Source organism: Nomascus leucogenys, chromosome 2, assembly GCF_006542625.1.
Source record: "Nomascus leucogenys isolate Asia chromosome 2, Asia_NLE_v1, whole genome shotgun sequence".
Lineage (NCBI taxonomy): Eukaryota > Metazoa > Chordata > Mammalia > Primates > Hylobatidae > Nomascus > Nomascus leucogenys.
The window spans coordinates 137558170-137577971 of NC_044382.1; the positions used below are offsets into that span (position 1 = coordinate 137558170).

The 19802-nt window shown below is 35.6% G+C and overlaps 1 protein-coding gene across 1 annotated transcript in view; it reads left to right on the plus strand.

Annotated features, from left to right (window-relative positions):
- Positions 1 to 19802, plus strand: part of ADAMTS19 (ADAM metallopeptidase with thrombospondin type 1 motif 19) — a 274439-nt gene that overhangs the window by 225985 nt on the left and 28652 nt on the right. The window contains exons 19-21 of the mRNA XM_030818417.1: positions 4925 to 5060; positions 11590 to 11794; positions 14395 to 14547. Coding sequence (XP_030674277.1) covers positions 4925 to 5060; positions 11590 to 11794; positions 14395 to 14547 — 494 coding nt within the window. The remainder of the gene's footprint in view (positions 1 to 4924; positions 5061 to 11589; positions 11795 to 14394; positions 14548 to 19802) is intronic.

Consider the following 19802-nt stretch of genomic DNA (forward strand, 5'->3'; position numbering starts at 1 on the left):
TTTTCTCTGCATTATTTTATTTCAATATTTAATATAATTTGACATTATTTCATTTATTAATAAAAACATCTTATATTGACAGAAACTATTCATAACCTTGATTTTTAATACCTAAGTGATAATCCATTAACTGGATTTGCCATAAGAGGAACTGGATTCCTGATCATTTGTCATTTAGTTTGCAAATGATTTTGTCACCATTTTAGAAAACATAGTATTGAGATGAACCTCCTAGTATAGAAAGCACTGACAGCTTGAATTACATGCTTATATTTCACTCATTCATTCCTTTACCAATATTGACCATGCATCCACTATTGCTAGGTGGTCCAAAGATGAATATGTCTTGCTTTCAGAGAACTCACAGTCCATCTTGTGGAAGTCAGATAATAATAAAATCACCTTACTCAGTGATAGAGGAAGATATAGAAAGCCTTCCAAGGATATACCTTGGTGCAAAGGCACCCACGTGCCAGGTGGAAGGCTCTCTTGGAAGTGAAAATGTTATTACTAGAGTGTAAAATATGAGGATTGGTGGGTGGGAAGTGATTTGATCAGAAAAGTAGGATGAAAGCCAGTTCATGAAGGTCCTTGAGTGTTACGCTAACAGTTAAGTTAAATTTAACTTGACAGCTATGTGATCTCATTAAAATATTTGTGTGCATATAAATGGCAAGATCAGATTAGTTATATATTAGGTGTTGTGAACAAAGTAAATTATTTTCATTAAAATAAAAAAATGAACTAGTCATTTTAACACTCAGACAATATCCTAAGGGAATGACATTTTTTAATGTAAAAAAAACGATGAAAAGTAAATGGCATGACATGATTTTGAAAGTTATTTAAGTTAAATAAATGTAGGTGTAAAAAATAATCAGCATTTACAAAGCTCTAGGAAGTGCTCAGAGAAAAGTCCTTCATCCTCGTTAAGAGTATATTTACTTTTGGTTCTCATGCTTACTGGCCATTGTTAATCCAACAGAAAATTAATAAGTAGAAATTTTAAAAGAAAATTATAAAAATTATAAAGAAATTTACAAACACACACAGACATACACACACACACACATAGTCCCTGTCTTACAGAGTTCTATAATTTAATTGAAAATTTTAGAATGTTAAATAATATATAGAAAATTTCAGTTATGCATATTGAAACACTGAACCTGCAACCAAAAATATGTTTGAGCATTTACAATGCAAGTTCTAGTAATGTGATATACCGCAATAGAATTTAGTTTTATTTTGAAATATCCATTTTATGGGTTAAATACAGAGCATATATTTTATAGTAAAAAGTGTCAGCTTATCTGAAAAGGCAGCTCACTTAATATAATGTCTAGTCTTTTTTAAATTTCCAAAGCACAAAGAATTAGTAAATAAAAGTTACCCTTCATTTTCAGATATTGCAATTCAATAGAGATGAATGCATAATGGTTATTTTATTTATAATTGTATTCGAAACATCCAGACAGATTTCCCCAAGACTAATTTAATGGGAATGACCAAGAGGTAAAGTTAATCACCATAAAGCAAGTAATACTCTGTCAACAGCCTACAGCTCTCATAATTCAGGCAGAAGGTCAGTTATTTCATCACTTTCTGTTTGTCCCTAGGTGCCACAGTATTGGATGCATTGTAGATACCGCTATTAGATGCTAGAATGGAAATTTCCTGTGTTGGCTGGGACATTTAAATATATAAAAGAAAAACTCAAACAATAACATTTCCATATGGCTTTAAGATCTTAGTTGTATTTTCATAGGCGTAACACGTCTGTAGCTGAGCAATGAGTTTTTTTCTAATTCTATTGTTTTTGTTCAATGAAATTTTTAAAAAGAGCTAAGCTTCCCCTAGCTACCAAAAAACTTACGATGTAGGAGACCTTTCTTACAATGTAAATGGAAATGTCTCAATTCATACTCATGCACCTTCATACTTTCTTAGAAAACTGCTAACGTGTCCCTAAAATGATGCCGATACCTATATCCCTTTTGATATAACAATACTTATAGTTAAAAAATTCTTTTTCAGTATCTCAGTACGTAAGCAGTAGGCTAATATAACTAAGGTTAAATATTTTCTGAGGATAGGGGAAAAAAGCATTATAATCAGCCTTGGGTTATTTATTCTGTGACTATATATGTATGTTCAGCAAAAGCTTTCTGGATAATGCCCATCATCTTTCTGTGTTGCAGTTGGCAAAATGTCATCATATAAATGAATTTAGGCAACTGCATCTATTCTGTAAAAGTGTCAAGGCTTCAAGTTAAATTTTAGAACTAACATTTATACTTCATAAAAGTAGTATTTATTTTAATCCTGCTTTTTGCTATCACATCATAATAATGTAGAAATAATACCTAAGCTAGCATTATACAAAATCTGCATAATATCAATTTGATATATATACTTCAGGTCATAAAAGAGCCCCTGAAGCATAGGAAGCTAAGAGGAAGCTGACCAAAAATCTGTCCCAAAATTTTACATTTTGGTAAATCTTACCTTGTGATGCCTATATTCTCCATGTGAAAAAAAAAAACAAAACATAGCATGTCATTTCTGCTTCTCTAGCAGTTTATTTGAAAATTATTTGAAGTTGTTGGGTTTTGAACACTGCTGTGATTAAGTCTGAATCTACACCTCATCCTTCTTGACCTACCAAGGAATAGCACGGACAGCTTCTAAGTATCTGCCAGGGACGTGAAAGACTGCCTTTCCTCTACAAGTTAGCATCAGGTCACCTTGTTGCATGAGCTGCAAAGGTTCACTCAAGAGGACCTCAGAGGGTGTACCTCCCACATTCAGGCAGTTTGTGCACTGCATAAAGTCTTCAGCCAAGGGGACTGCAATCCAGTCCATGTTCCATTTGCCAAGTCATGCAGCCTGCGGTGGGGCCACCTCTATGTGGAGGACAAGTACTGTTTTCTAATTCATCTGCCTATAGGCCATGATTTTTTCCTAATCCACTTTTTAACCTGTGGTTGGATGCCATCTCAAGGCCCTCCCCATTGTTGGCCCACCAGTGTACACTTCTGGAATGCCATAGGGTACTGGTAGGAGGCACACCTCATTCCACTCAAAGGAAAGGGCCTGTTACCTGCCTGACACTCTTGTCTATATTGAGCTCCCATAGAATAAGTTGCATTCCATCAGTACTCCAAGATTTCCTAAAAAGGAAATAACTTAGCCAACATTGTATTATCACTGTTGATTGAACTAAATGTCCAAATGGTTTTAATAACATGATATGCAATAACCACAGAATAATTATTTAATTTACACATGTATACAAATGCAGTTATGTTTTTATACTACAAATTGCGGTGGGACTATGCTCAGAGCTACTGAGAGGAAATCAAGGAAAGACTCTGAACCTAAAGCTATTATTTTGCTTTTTACTTAGCCACGCAGTTGCCTCTTACCATCTCCCATTCAAACTAAAGTAAAAAGTACTCCAAAATTATTCAAAGTGCCTCTCTGTCTACATCCCTTCCTTCCTCATTATTGATGCCAGTCGCTCTTTCTGTTAATTGAGTGGCAGAATGACCTCCCTGCCACCAGCCCAGCTTTTCTTGTTTGTCATTACCAGCATGAGTGCTCTAAGCTTCCATGTCAGTCATAGTACCCGAACTAATGGGCCTTTCAATAGTGAACCAGCAGACTTGTGATGTCTTCTTACTTCTTCATGACCAATCTGGCTTCAAAATTTTGGGCTGATTTAACTATCTTATAGCGTCAAACAATGGATTAAATAAGATTATTAAATCTTATACAGATGTGTATCTTTTTCTACTCACAAGAGATCTGTATATAAGACTTTTTCAAAGAGAAACAGAAATTAGCACATACTTACTAGACATTTTAATTGTAAGATGAATAATATAACTCCGGTAAAGGAAGTGTGCTTACAGGGCTGTGTAAGCAAAAGGAATACGGCATAGAAATTGTCATTTTTACATCCTATAATCAAACTTTATCACAGTAGAAAAAGTAGAAAAGCCAGTTTTCTGAAATCCGGTAAAAGATGGTAAGAGTCCCATATCTTTTCTTACAGATGATGACAATCATTTGGGTAAAGATTTCTAGAATTCTTGGGGTCTTTATTAGAGGTGATAAGAATAAAGGTTTGAGTTATACTGAAAATAAATGTGCTTTCCATAACTTATTATAAAGCACTAATGATGTACATACCAAATGATACAATGTGCACACATGTTTATGTGCTTTGAGGAAGGCTCATTAGGGAGATTAACTTTTTGGAAATAAAGCTTTCCACCACTTAATGCTAAAAGATGGCCACAATCCTTTACAATGTCTTCAGTTTGTATCTTTTTAATTTATGTTGCCATGATCACTTTGTGTATAAAACTTGCCATTTAATTTCTAACAAGGAATATTTATTACTCATCCCTTTTAAGCCTAGAGGTACATTTTGTTATGTAAATTATAAATAATATCTTCATTGTTCTAAAAGTTGTTTAAAATATCTTTGAAAAGTATAATAACATGTAACAAACCTGCAGGTGTACCCTCTGAATCTAAAATAAAAGCTTATAGAAGAAATAAGACCTGGTGTTCAATAAATCAATGGAGTGACTATAGTTAACATTAATAGATTGTACATTTCAAAATAACTAGAAGAAAATAATTCAGATGTTCCTAGCATAAAGAAAAGATAAATATTTAAGTGATGAATATCCAACTTACCCTGATTTTATTATATGACTATATCAAATTATCACATATACCCTGAAAATGTGTACATCTAATATGAATCAATAAAATTTAATAAAATAAAAATTGAAATTATAAGAAAGTTTTTTAAATAAAAAATAAGCATAATAAGCCTATGAACACCTCCTAAATCCATTACATAAAGGCCTATAATAATATTTCTTTGGTTATTTGTTCTTTTCAGGAGAAAGGAAGACAACAGTGTCCTGCACAAAAATCATGAGCAAAAATATCAGCATTGTGGACAACAAGAAATGCAAATACTTAACCAAGCCAGAGCCACAGATTCGAAAGTGCAATGAGCAACCATGTCAAACAAGGTAACCCTATTCCAAGGACCCTTAAAGCATTATTTGTCCATTAGATTGCTGTCCTTTAAAACATACTCGGAATATCATTGAAATCACATTTTCTTAAAAACATTGCCAAAGGATACGTACCAAAATTTAAGGTCTTAAATAAGCAAGATCTAAGAAAGCAAGGTAGCAAGGCCAAAATTTTCCACTTAAGGAAGGGGTATTGGGAGGGATGGTTGCTGAGGAGTAATTAAAATCGCTTTTTATTTAAAATCATTTCATAACCTCTAGGTCCCCTCTTCAAAAACTTTGTTATTTGGTTGAACATAGCTGTTTGCTCCTGAATTTTCCAAAATGGTGTTTGTTAGAATTTGCCCACAGTAACATAAACCAAACTGGGACTGCCATGACCCAGACCCCAGCAGAACAAAGCCAGTGTAGTGTTTCGGATTCCTCTGGCTAAATTCTCACTTCCTAGCCCAGAGTTCCCGAAGCAAACTGCCCAATCCCTGATCTCTCACCATCGACTTTGTGACCCGGGTCCCAGTTACTGTACCACGGATGCTTTGGTTTCCTCTGACACCCCCCAATGAGTATTAGGTAACAAAGAGGCAAAAAATTCACAAGTAGAGGACAAAACAGCAATGCTGAGCAGCTGTAAGTGGAGTAGGAAGGAAGAAGCCCATGCCTTGGTTACTGGAAGTTGGGGCAAAGACAGGTGAGTGGAACCTGAGTATAATTTTGGACCAGCCTAGCAACGAGGCTACTTGGCATGGCTGCCAACACAGGGCTGCAATCTACCTGCTTTCACATAAAAATTAAGGCTTAGCTTGATTGGGACTCAGCCCTGGTGTCCAAAATCCTGAAAACTTTTAGGGATGGGGTGACAAAGAGTGAGGCTGGATTGATTCCTCTAAATATTGGGACAGGAATGTTCACTTTGTCCTGACACTCAGGAATTTGTTGAAGCCCAGTGAGTTAGGACAGAGTTGTAAGTTCTTAAGTAGTCAGAGCATTGATCTTCCCCTCACAAGAGCTTCTGTAATGGCTTCATGGTGAATTTACACACCCTACAATTCAGATAGGCAGATAATGTGTCATTTTATAGCAGTCTATAACTGATGTAACCGTCTTCATGGCCATCTACCACAAAGAGTAGGTATGGGGGAGGTAAGAGGGAGAGGAACAGAGTTGCTAATTAACCATATTTGAGCTTTTCTTTCTTAATCTCTTTGGGAATTAGTGTCATGCAGGCGAATGCTTAGTCCTGATTTCCCTATTCACACCCTCCACGAAAAGTCAATTACTAAAGCCCTCTAAATCTAGCCATGCTATGTTAATGAGAGCTTAAAAGAATTTGGGATCACCCGAGGTCGGAAGTTTGGGACCAGCCTGACCAATTTGGAGAAACCCTGTCTCTACTAAAAATACAAAATTAGCCAAGCACGGTGGCACGTGCCTGTAATCCTAGCTACTCGGGAGGCTGAGGCAGGAGAATCACTTGAACCTGGGAGGCAGAGGTTGTGGTGAGCAGAGATCACACCATTGCACTCCAGCCTGGGCAACAAGAGCGAAACTACATCTAAACAATAAAACAAACAACAAAAAAAGAATTTGGAAAATACCTCGTCTACAAAGTTCGAATTTCAAGGCTTGCTTTCTGTAGATTCAGTATATTTTAGATACAGTAAACCAAAATGTATCTGACACAGGTCTCCAATCAATTTAGAAGCTTATATTGCCAAAGTTGTGGATCATGACCCATGACATGGTCTCACATGGCCCTGAGAACATTTGCTGAAGGTGACCGGGTTACAGCTTGGTTTTATATGTTTTAGGAAGACATAAGATGTCAGTCAATACATGTGAGACATAACTTGGTTTGGTCTAACTTGAAGCTGTTGGGGGAGGGGTGACTTACAGGTCAAAGGTGGATTCAAAGATTTTCTGATTGGCTATTGGTTGAGGGTTAAATTATTATCTAAAGACCTGGAATCAAGAGAAAGGAATGTCTGCGTTAAGATAAGGGGTTGTAGAGACCAAAGTTCACATTATATAGATGAAGTCTCATAGGTGGCTGACCTCCAGGGGCAATAGATGCAGTGTTTCCTCTTCAGATCCTTAAAATGTGCTGGACTCTCAGCCAATCTTTAAAGTATCAGCAAAAAACCTGGTAAGGGAAGGGGATTCCCTGTAGAATGTCAGTTTCCCCAACAAGAGGCAGCTTTGCAGGGCCATTTCAAAGTATGTCAAATTTTGGGGTAAAATAGTTTGGTTTCTTTGAGGGCCCTGCTATCTGTCATGTGATATTATAGTAGAGTCAAGTTGGAATTTAGTATCTTATTGCTACAAAGAGTCTATTTGGTTAGTCTTAGGATCTCTGTTTTAATGTTAATGCTGGTCAGTTGTATGCCTGAGCTCCAAAAGAAGTAGAGTAATAATGAGGCATGTCTAACCACCCTCTTTCCATATAATGGTCTGAACTAGTTTTTCAAGTTTAATTGTGTCCCCTTAGCTGAGAGAGGAGGATCCATTCAGTCAGCTGGGGGGCTTAGAATTCTATTTTTGATTTATAGTAGTAGAAGCTGATTATCAACTTTTTCTGTCTTTTGCATTCCTGCTCTAACAATCCTACCCCAGGCAAATATATGCTTTTAAAAGAATACGAAAATGATGTATAAAAGGATATGCATAAGAGAAAAGTAATGGACATACCTTCAGTAATGTCATGTTCTTTGCACCTTCCTGGGTGTAGGCTTTTCAGCCTAACTGCATAAGTGTGTGAACTAGTGAAGCTTTTTCATGATACAGAGTAGTAATCAGGTACAGTGACCTAGAGAATTATCCTTGCCTACCGTCAGGTCCTTGGGCCATTTCCATTCAGTGCTGGACAGATACATAAAGTAGTATTTTTGGCCTTGGCCCTGTCAGCTAAAGAACCAGGATCCTTACTGTTACTGCTGTTCCTCAGAATTCTCTTTTTCTCTATCCCCTTTAACATATATTAAGATGCTAAATTATCTGTGTTAAATAATGTTAAAATACTTCAAAACACAATTTGTTTTATATTGCCATATAGTTGTTCCAATTTGGTGAAAGAGCCATGGCTTTTTCTGATACATCAGGAATCTTGAATGAGCTGGATTTGAGGACTAGAGCATGTTTGTTGTTTCCCAAGTTCGTCTGTGAAGGAGCAGAGTGTACAACACAACACACTATTTATTTTTCATTCCCTGAACTCAACTAGCTTGGAGAAAAATGTCTCAATAATGACTTGGTAAAATGACTAGTTTCAAAAGGTCAGTACATTTCTGAGTGAGAAATTTTTGCAGCTGGAGACTGGAAGTCTTTTTGTTAGAGATTATTATCTCCCTTCCCTTGGAAAAGGAGGCAATTTATTTTGAACCACCAAGCTGTGATGTTAGTGAGGTTAAGCAAAATATTGGAAGAAAGAAATGAACATGGGCAATTATTAAGGGTCATCACAGGAAAACTTTCCAAGACTCACTGGAAGAGTGCATCCTTTATTCCTCTTGTCTTTCCCCTTTCCCCAACCTAGTAAAAAAATTCTAATTTCCATTCACATTTATTGAAAAAGTCACTAAATGGCCTGATGGCATTCTATGGGCCAAATATAAAATAGATGAATTCACTAGTAAATACCTTTGTAAGTTAAGGTCTCTTAAAGATAAGGAAATGGGATCCTTCCAAATTAAGTTCTAAGCCACGAAAATGTTTTCTTTCATTAGAATACATTTTATATTTTAGTTCTTATTTTTCAGTGGTTTTCATAAGGAATAGGAAAAGTAACTTTTTATAATTATATTGAGGATCTCAAATTTTTATTTTACTTAAAAATATGAGATTCCATGAAATTGCAAATACTTCTCTTTTCAGTACAGAAGAACCCAGTAGTGTCTTCTGAGTTCCATAGTTGGAAAAGATATGTAGATGGACTTAGATTGGGATTATTTTCCGGATATTCTTGTGCAGAAATATGAAGCAGAAACTAAACTAAATTTGGAAGATATGCACTTTAGGAGAAATCCACCAGGGGACTCCAAAACAAAATGGCAGGTCTGCAACATGCTGGATAGACCAGGAAAAATAACCTTGTAAAGGCTTCTATTTCCTTTCTCAGAAATAGAAACATAAAATCATTTACAATTAAACTAACTTACAGATGAGATTTACTAGGCTGTAAGAGGATATGACTCCTCAAAATGTGGATCATTGCTAGGAATACTTGGGTTTGGTAAATCCAGAGTAATTAAGGTTACTTCTGTAAAACAGAGAGAAACATAAATTCCATTTCAAGGAATGTTTATGACCAGGCACAATGGCTCATGCCTGTAATCCCAGCTCTTTAGGAGGCCAGAGCGGGTGAATCACTTGAGGTCAGGAGTTCAAGACCAGCATGGCCAACATGTTGAAACCCCTTCTGTACTAAAAAATACAAAAATTAGGGGGACATGGTGGCGCATGCCCATAGGCCCAGCTACCTGGGAGGCTGAGGCAGGAGAACAGCTTGAACCCAGGAGGCGGAGGTTGCAGTGAGCCAAGATTGTGCCATTGCACTCCAGACTGGGCAACAGAGTGAGACTTCATCTCAAAAAAAAAAGAGAAAGAAATGTTTATCAAAACCTATTATATAAAAGTGTTATGGATGCTAACAAAAACAAAACATTGATACATGCCTTTGAGGAGCTTATATATTACAAAGAAAAGAAAGCCAGATTCATTAGGTAGCCTTTGAGCCCCTCTGCTTCCCTAGGTAATATCTAATAAGTCGTGTGAGTGCTACAAGCCAGGCAATGGAGAGCAAAGAAAAGGTCAATCCCCATTGGTTGAATGGAGAAGCCCTTCTAGGAGGAATGGGCATGGGGCTGGCTGTCAAGGATCCAGGCACAGGATTCTACAAATATCATGAGGTGAAAATACAAAGTGTTTGGTAAGCAAGATGAGCATATGGTTTATTTTCCGAACAAGTGGGAGATGTAGCTAGAAAAATATATGAATAAGTATGAATCATTTAAAAAATGCTACTATATATATCCTGAACCTATTGTATGTCAGGAAATAATAATAAGCCCTCTTACAAATTAAAAAATAGAAACTTACAGCTAATAAGTATTATTTCAGGAATGTGCACAGCTAATAAGTTACCTACAAATAACCTCAGGGATTCTGACTGCTCTATGTTGTGCTGAAATAGTTAATTTGGGTCTCCCTAGATGATTGCCCAAGTAATGAGAAATATAGGGAAGATTTTTATTGACAGGAATCATACAAATACCAAATTTTAAGAATCACTTTTCTGTCATAGGTTTTAGTTCTTTCCTAAAGTGAATTTGGGCAGGTGTTTCGTGGTCCTTAAGGTAGCTCTCCATCTAGATATTAAAATACGTATGTATTAGCTGGTGAATCAGTGAGATCAAAGAATAATGTTGGAGTCCTGAGAGCATGTAAAATGGAGTCATGTCAAGTGTAGCCCTGAGTCTGTTATTCCAGTGTCTATGATCATATCAAAGCTAGACATTGGCTAGCCTAAAGAAGCATATGTAGCTCCATGTGGGAGGATATAGCCTGGTCACAGAAATCCAGTTGCTGCTGATAAGTGTAATACTTTGGTGACTGCTTTATCCAGGTAAGAGGTCAATCACAGGCTTCTGTTACTTTACTAATACCCCCATATCTCTCATTGTTAAGTAGTCAACAGCCTCATTTGAATTGTTGGTGCCACAACTTTGTGACCTTTGGTAAGTTATTAAGCCTCTCTGTGCCTGAGTTTCCCTTTCTGTAAATTTGGCCATGATATTTGTGATACCCAATACATAGGGCTATTGTAAAGATGTAAATTACAAAGAATAACTCCTGGATACTAGCAATTTTATACTTACAAAGTCCCACAGTATAGTGATATGGTAAGCAGTGAAAGGCAGTTTATAATATGACATGGACAGAGTCTGATGGACACTGAGATTGTAATAAGAACAAGTTCGAAGAGAAGAAATATGGAGCATTCAAAGCAAGAGGAAGCCTGGACATCTTGGAGAAAACTATTGTGTTTGGTTAAAAAAATATATATAAAGTCGCCATGTAACAGTCTGCTAACTCTACACATGTCAAAATATATGGTATTGATATGGTTTAACTGTGTCTCCACCCAAATCTCATCTTGAATTGTAGCTTCCATGATTCCCATGTCATGAGAGGGACCTGTAGGAGGTAATTGAATCATGGGGGCGGGTCTTTCCCATGCTATTCTCATGATAGTGAATAACTCTCATGAGATCTGATGGCTTTTATAAAGGGGCGTTCCCCTGCACACACCCTCTCTTGCCTCCTGCCATATGATATGTGTCTTGCTCCTCCCTGTCTTCCACCATGATTGTGAGGCCTCCCCAGCCACATGGAACTGTGTCAATTGGACCTCTTTCCTTTGTAAATTGCCCAGTCTTGGGTATGTCTTTATTAGCAGTGTGAGAACAGACTAATACAAGTAGATAGCTATCTTTTAACTTGTTTCCAGTGACTATTGCCTTACTTTCAGGTGGATGATGACAGAATGGACCCCCTGTTCACGAACTTGTGGAAAAGGGATGCAGAGCAGACAAGTGGCCTGTACCCAACAACTGAGCAATGGAACACTGATTAGAGCCCGAGAGAGGGACTGCATTGGGCCCAAGCCCGCCTCTGCCCAGCGCTGTGAGGGCCAGGACTGCATGACCGTGTGGGAGGCGGGAGTGTGGTCTGAGGTGCATACATGCCCCCTTTCTTTCCCCATTCCTACTCTGACTCTTAGCTTGTACAAGATCAAGTTGCATCATGTTCAGAATCTGCACGGAAGTTGATATTTTTCTATACTATTTATTAATTTTGTTGATTAAAGGAATACATTCAAATAATTTTGAAATAGAAAAATACAAAGATATTTACTTTCTATTCGATAAATATTGCAACATAATCAAGGGCATATTTTATACACATTTTAAATTCTGCATTTTTATTTATATACTGTGACTATACTCTTGAGTTGGCACGCATTAAAATACACACTTAACTCATTGCACATCCCTGAACATTTAAAATGGAAAGAAAGAAAATTAATGTTTAATTATTATATGTGAACAAGGAATGTGTTTTTACTTAATGTTTAGTATATTGTTTATATTTAATCACCTGTGCAGGAAACTTAAGTTTCATCATGTTATAAGTAAGAGTAATATAGATCAGAGAAAGTAAATAGTTTACCCTAAGTCCTACCTAAGTGGTAGAGCTGGGATTTGAACCCAAGGTTGTTTAACTCATCGCACCCTCCCAACCCCTACAGGCTTGTAGTGTATAACACAGTTGTGTTCCATGCCAAACCATAGTGATTTATTTTCTGTTATCATGATGCATATCTTTGCATAATAATAAATGGCACTCATGACTTACACTTAGTGGTTGCTCTGAAGCACTTTAGGTGAGGGTCTGGCTGAATTTACTCATATAAACATACTTATATACTCATATTCACACATGTACCAACACACCTACACACATAAAAAGGAAAATCATCCATCTACGTAATTTCAAAATATTAGATAGGATGCAAAAATGATAATTAAAAAATACTGTATTGAAGTAGCTACTCTTTTGAAAATAAGGATAACATAGCTTAGATAATACAGTTTCTAAATGTCTGTCAATTAACCCAACCCCCTCCAAAAAGCATATTCACAAAAATCCTGGCTTTCTCTTTTCTCACTATTCTAGGTTATACTGTTTAATGGATTCTTTTTCATTTATAATGTATACTCTTGCAAATGAATGCCATATCATATTTTACATTGAAATGAATCAGTTCAGTCTGAAGAGAAGAATCACATGAGCATCAGAGAAACAAAATACCCCACCGCAAACCAATCAAAACATTTTTGCAAACTCTTCAGGAGAAAATTGGTCAGAAATATTCTACTATACAGATTTTTGGCACCAGCTGAGAGAAATAATATGTCACAATGCAATATGCCAATTGAAAAAACGTCTATTGTTTAAGTTAAAACTCAATTTTATGAATCAGGCATAGTTTGACTTGCAAAAAAAATATATATATATATATATGTATTAAAGTGCCAAATCACATAGTCCACTTTAAAACTAACATATTCAAATACAAACTTTAAGTTATGAGACAATTGCTTATTTGTGCAAGATTTAGGATACCTATTTAAAATGTCATTAGTTCCATGCTTAAGCTTTCAGGATATCTGGTATGCCCCACACACATATCCAGAACAATTTTGGTCCCAATGTCCAGGTAGTCAATGGTGCTTGCCTTTGGATAACAGGAATACTTCATACATATTCCATAATGTGGAGGATAAATGTCAATTAGAGAATAGATTGCACCTAGAGAAAATTAGTGGAATATACATATGTGCTTTTATATCACCCTCATCCATTATGTATCTATTTATTAAACAAAAGAATTTTGAACCAAATTGTATTTTAATTCTAAAAATTATTTAGAATTATAATTTCTAGGAATATATAATTATATAAGGAAATTCTAAATTTTGGCTAGGCACGGTGGCCCACACCTATAATCTCAACACTTTGGGAGGCCGAGGTGCGTGGACCACTTGAGGCCAGGAGTTTGAGACCAGCCCAGCCAACATGACAAAAACCTATCTCTACTGAAAATACAGAAATTAGCTGGGCATGGTGGTATATGCTTATAATCCTAAATACTTGGGTGGCTGAGGTGAGAGGATCACTTGAGCCCAGGAAATGGAGGTTACAGTGAGCCAAGTTCGTGCTACTGCACTCCAACCTGGGCGACAGAATTAGACTCCATCTCAAAGAAAAAAAAAAAACATCTGAATTTCATTTTGCTAAGATTTTCTCTATTTCATCTTTGAAACATGTTTTTTGAGAAATGACATGCTGGGAAAATTGTTATTTTTCACAAACATACCTTCCAGCTAAATAAAAGAGTACATCTTAGAAAAACTAAAATGAATTTTTTACATAATTATATTTAAAATGTGGTATCAAATTTTAGTAATTTTAATTTTGATCACAGTGTATTATTTATCTTTCTTAAATAATCCCTGTTATATTAGTCTCTGTAATAATGGTTCAGTATTTCTGAAACCACTTATCTCCAGCATTGTGCCTTAAGCTCCTTCTGGCATTAGATACTGGTGCTTAGCCTGTTATTACCTTTAAACTTATTATTTATAATTTTATCTGGCTTTTATATGGGTGATTGGCTCATGACAGATTATTGGAAACCAGTACAATTGAGTCTATCATCTGTATCTCCAATTCACCAACTTTATCTAAAACCTCTGATGTTATCTTCCAGTGTTCAGTCAAGTGTGGCAAAGGCGTACGTCATCGGACCGTTAGATGTACCAACCCAAGAAAGAAGTGTGTCCTCTCTACCAGACCCAGGGAGGCTGAAGACTGTGAGGACTATTCAAAATGCTATGTGTGGCGAATGGGTGACTGGTCTAAGGTGAGAACCATTCTGTATATTCTCAGTAATCGGTTTCAATAATGTCAGCATTGCCCTGGGTACTATAACCACATAGCATGGAGTTTAGGAGGGAAGGAGAGTAGAATTAAACATCATGGGATATGGAGCCCTATATACCACATCCAAGTGCAGATTCTGGCTGGCTGTCCATGATCATGATCTCTATAAAACTGTGTTAAAAATTAAGATAAAATGTACAAAGCACTTAGCACCATACTTGACACAAAGGAAGCTGTCAAAAAATAATACCTATCATTATTGCTTTTTTGTTAATTATTCATATAGTTATTTCTCATAATATTTTTGCATAAAACTTATCTAAATAAATAGAATACTGTCAGATAAGTCAATTCAAAATATAATTAAGTAAGGTAGCAGAAGAACCAAATAAAGGGAATTCAGCTCTTACTAGATAAAAGACAGTCACTTTCCCACCAATTTTGGGAGCTGTGTATGGTAGAAATGGAAAGGAACAAAATGTTGACATCCTTTGGTCAAATCAAGTGAACACAATTTATATGGAAAATGAACAGTAAGTTTAATTCACGATAACAGTAATGCCTATTTAAAGTTTATATGAGAAAGCAGAGCCTCATATAGGGCTGTAGAAAATATCTGACCTGTTCATTCTATGAAATACTAATAAAACCCATGTTTTAAGATAAAATTCTGATCATTTTGGGGTGAAATAGATCTCATATTATTTTTCAGAAATGTAAATATGAATCAATGATCCCACTTTCAGCTGTGATATTATATACTATCATGAAATCATAAAATTATAGGGCTTAGTTCCATGCTCAGATGGTCATAATGCTTTACATGAGACATAATAAATCCTCTCTCCTTCCCCTTTTGTTGTATAAAAGAGAAAAGAAAGTGATGGCTGCTGGGGTATGGAGAGGAGTATAATAGGTTTTCATAAATAACCCTAAAGGGCTTTCTGGGAGAAATATTTTCAGTATGGAAAATACTGTGATTATCCCACTTTCCCAGTGTTGCCCCAAAGCAATCCATGGCATTTGAAATATAAGCTATTTTCTCATGATTATGTATGCCTTTTGTGTCTAAGAAAGGTTTGCATGTTAATATTGCATCTGAGTTATCAGTAAACTAGACTCTCTTTCTACTACTTACAACATTCAAAATTCACATTTGAACTCTTTAAAGGATACTTTTGTAAACAACATAAATCGATCCCTAACTACAGCAGTGAGAAATATTCAGCTCAATCCACGGGAATTTTGACTGGTGAATCACATAAGGAAACTTCACACTTCAGAATAAAAAACTTTAAGGTAGCACAGAATTCTAAATTAACTACAACTATTTTATGTTCAGGATTTGTTTCCTTAATTCCAAGGGAGACAAATAGAGCAAGATAATAGGGAAAGACAGTGGCTTGGAAGTCAAGAGATACAGAGGACAATTCTCACTCCCTCTTTGCATAGATGGGTAAAGTGGTTAAGCCACTCAATTAATGCCTTTGTGTCTTTGTTTCCATATGAGTCAAATAATGAAAATGGAAGTGTTTTCAAGCTACATGTATAACAACTTTTCCTTTTTTAATTTTATTTCAATAGTTTGTGGGGAGCAGGTGGTTTTGGTTACATGGATAAGTTCTTTAGTGTATATGTATAGTAACTTTTCATTCATCATTGAAGATACAGGATAGGATAAGGAAGAAGAAAAAGTACTAGCAGCAAGAGGGCAGGGAAAAATCATCTGTTGCTCCCTTTCCATTGTAGGAACTCACTTGTTTCTTTTGGCTAGTGAAATTCTAGATATTTTCTTAGAATGAAACAATTCTGCTCTGAAAATATTTACAAACCACCTGAAAAACTGAGCTATATTTTTCCAACTTTGGTGATAAATAGAAAAATTTAAACGTAGGCCAGGCGCAGTGGGTCATGCCTGTAATCCCAGCACTTTGGGAGACCGAGGTGGGTGGATCACTTGAGTCAGGAGTTCGAGACCAGCCTGGCTAACATGGGGAAACCCCATCTCTACTAAAAATACAAAATTAGCCAGGCATGGTAGTGTATGCCTGTAATCCCAGCTACTAGGGAGGCTGAGGCAGGAGAATTGCTTGAACCCAGGAGGCAGAGGTTGCAGTGAGCCAAGATAACGCCATTGCACTCCAGCCTGGTTAACAAGAGTGAAACTCAAAAAAAAAAAAAAAAAAAATGAAAAACTTAAATGTTAGTTGTTGTTAACCTCCAATTAACTATAAAATCCAGAAGATGTAATTACAAAAAATACCAAAAGATTCAAGGTTTATTGTAATGTGTGACACAGAATTACAAGCTCATACAATGCTGCATGTGGAAATATGGCTAGCAAATCCTATTTGCTTGACAAATACTATTACTTTTGGTTAATGAAACGTGCCTACTGTGCGGCCTCTGCTTAAATCTTAGGTAAAACCAAAGTTCACTAGGGAGATCATAGGGAACACTGATTGTGGTTTTTTATGCTAAACTAAAAAAATTTTTTTTTCAGTTTTATAAACATATGTATGTAATTCTTAAATATAATTGGATTGAATTACTTTTAATTGGTTTTGTGGTGTTACTGTATGGCTACCCAACTAGAACATAGCCTTTGTGAGTGAGGAAAGAAAAGAATAACTTCAACAAATACAGTTGACCCTTTAACAAAACAGATTTGAACTACACGGATATACATACATATGGATTTTTTCAACCAAAGGCAGATCAAGAATACAATATTTCCTGGTTGTGAGACCCCCTTTAAGGAGGGCTGACCTGACTTTTTACATATGTGGGTTCTGCAGGACCCAGATTTTGATTATACTTGGGCTGTCCTAAAACCAATGCCCACATATACCCAAGGAAGATTGTATTCATCTTTATTCCTGGCCTTTTAACCTTTGCTTGTTGGCCTGTTTGTTTCTTTGTTTGGTTATTTAGAAGATTCAGTAAATAGTGCTTTTGTTTGTCCACTTTTGGACTTTATATGAATATAAGTGCTTTTTTCCGTAAAGCCATTTTTTTTCCTTTTTCATTATAATGATCTCAGCATCACAGACTCAAACAGTGTGCACAAATTAAAACCAGTGGTTACATGTGAATTTTATTGATTTCACCCTTCATTTTATACTTCTATGATATTACTTTCATGTTAAAATGAAGACCATCCCAAAATAATTACAGAGAAAAGGAATAATGAATGCCATGATTAAGTTTCAGTGATTAAAGTATTCAGGGACAGAGAAAACACATAAATCTCTTATTCTTATCAGCTGTGTCCTTGAAACAGGAATAGCAACAAGATGTGTGTGATTGTGTGTGGATTTCTGTTCTCCTCTGAGGTCAGTTAATCTGTCAGTTTCACCCAAAGTCTACCCTATTTTTAAACTGTCAATACTAAAGTGGACTTCAGCCTTGGATTTGCTTTAATCAGGAATATTAAATGTACAATTTTTTATAAAGTCTAGCACTGAAAACCTGCTCCTCCCTTAATAATATAGATGAGTCCCTGGGAGAATCAAAAGAAAATACATCCTCAGCTTCTCCCACTGCCTAAGAATCATTGACTGCTATTGGGCAAAGGTAATATCGACTAAATGGAGGATGACTGAAAAGACGGCTTATGCCTCAGACTGTGTTCACTGCATTTGTATCAGCCTACATGATTTATATCATATATATTTTGGGTGGTTTTGTGTAAATAATGGAAAAATTGCTCTGGGCTTCTGAGGGGGAAAAATAAGGTATATGCAAAGCGTGAAACTTATGTCATAAAATTGTTGCCTTTCATTTCTAAGAAAAAGTAATGCAGCCTTTGTTGAACAATGTTCATGTTTATTTCATCAGGATTAAAATGATGGCAAAAATAGGACACATACAATGTGGCTGCTTTGCCCTGGCTTGCATTAACTTACACAATTATATGCCACGTTCTGACTATATCTCTCTCTGCTATAGACATGTTCTTAGGATCTTTCTTGGGAGAAAAGAACATTACACACTTTTCCTGCCAACTTAAATTTTCATTCACTCATTTAAGCTCTTCTTGGTATGGAACACTGACTTGAAAAATAACATAGTCTCTAATGTTTAATGAAATGAAAAATTTTTTTTTGGTCTGAATTTGACCTTCCTTCCTTTATTTAAACTTCTGCAACTCCTGATTTTCATTACTGGAGACCAGCAGAGGAGCAAAAAAAAAAAAAGAGTATTATTTTGTCTACCTGTTACACAGGATCTGATTATTTATGAAGCTTTTATAGAGTTAACCCTTTCATGGAATATTAACAAGTGATTTAAACTTATTCAACAGAATTCTGTTGAGAAACAAGACGCCTTAAAATTGCACATAATTGTTCCTGGTTTATTCTTATATTTATATTCTACAATTCAAACTTACTCCTTTAAAATTCTAGGAAATGATTAGTTTTGGACACATAAAGTTATGACATTATTAACAGATATTTGGACAGCGGATTTATGAGCCTTTTTGAAATGACATAATCTAAAATAATGCTAGAAGCACAGTAAATCATTTTGGATGATTTAGTTATACAGCCCAGCCAGTTGGGTATATATTTGTTTAGAAGTGATAGATACAAAGCCTGCAGTATAATGCGTAATTTTTAACTTATCCTCCAAAAGGAAATCACAACTATATTCAGCATGTTGTATTGAATAGGAGAGGAATTAGACAAATGAGGAATCTAAAAACTAAAGTGATTTTTTCCTAATGAATAAGCAAAATATACTTATCTAAATACCTGCTTTCTAGCAATAAAAATTAGATTTATGTTAATGGGAATTCTACTTATTCTGAGCTCATGCTCATAGTGAAGATTTTCTAGTTTCCTTAGTTACAAATCTCAAAATGGTGTTCTACAGTAAATTGTTTTCTCATTTTCTATGGGAACAATGCTTTGGCTGAAAAAAATATATATTTACTACTTAATAATTTATTTTTATAATTAAAGACTTGTATATATCTGGATTATTTCTAGTAAAAATAATTTCTTACCATACATATTACTGATGTTATTGAAATCCACTTCATATATCGTATTGTCATAGGAATCTGTAATAACTATAAGCAAATACGTATTCCTAAGTTGTTAGCACTCTAATTGTTTAAGGAAGTTCAAAAAAAGTACAAATTAATTAGTTATGCCAGCTCTTTAAGTGTGCTTTTTTTTTTTTTTTTTTTTTTTTTTTGAGACGGAGTCTTGCTCTGTCCCCCAGGCT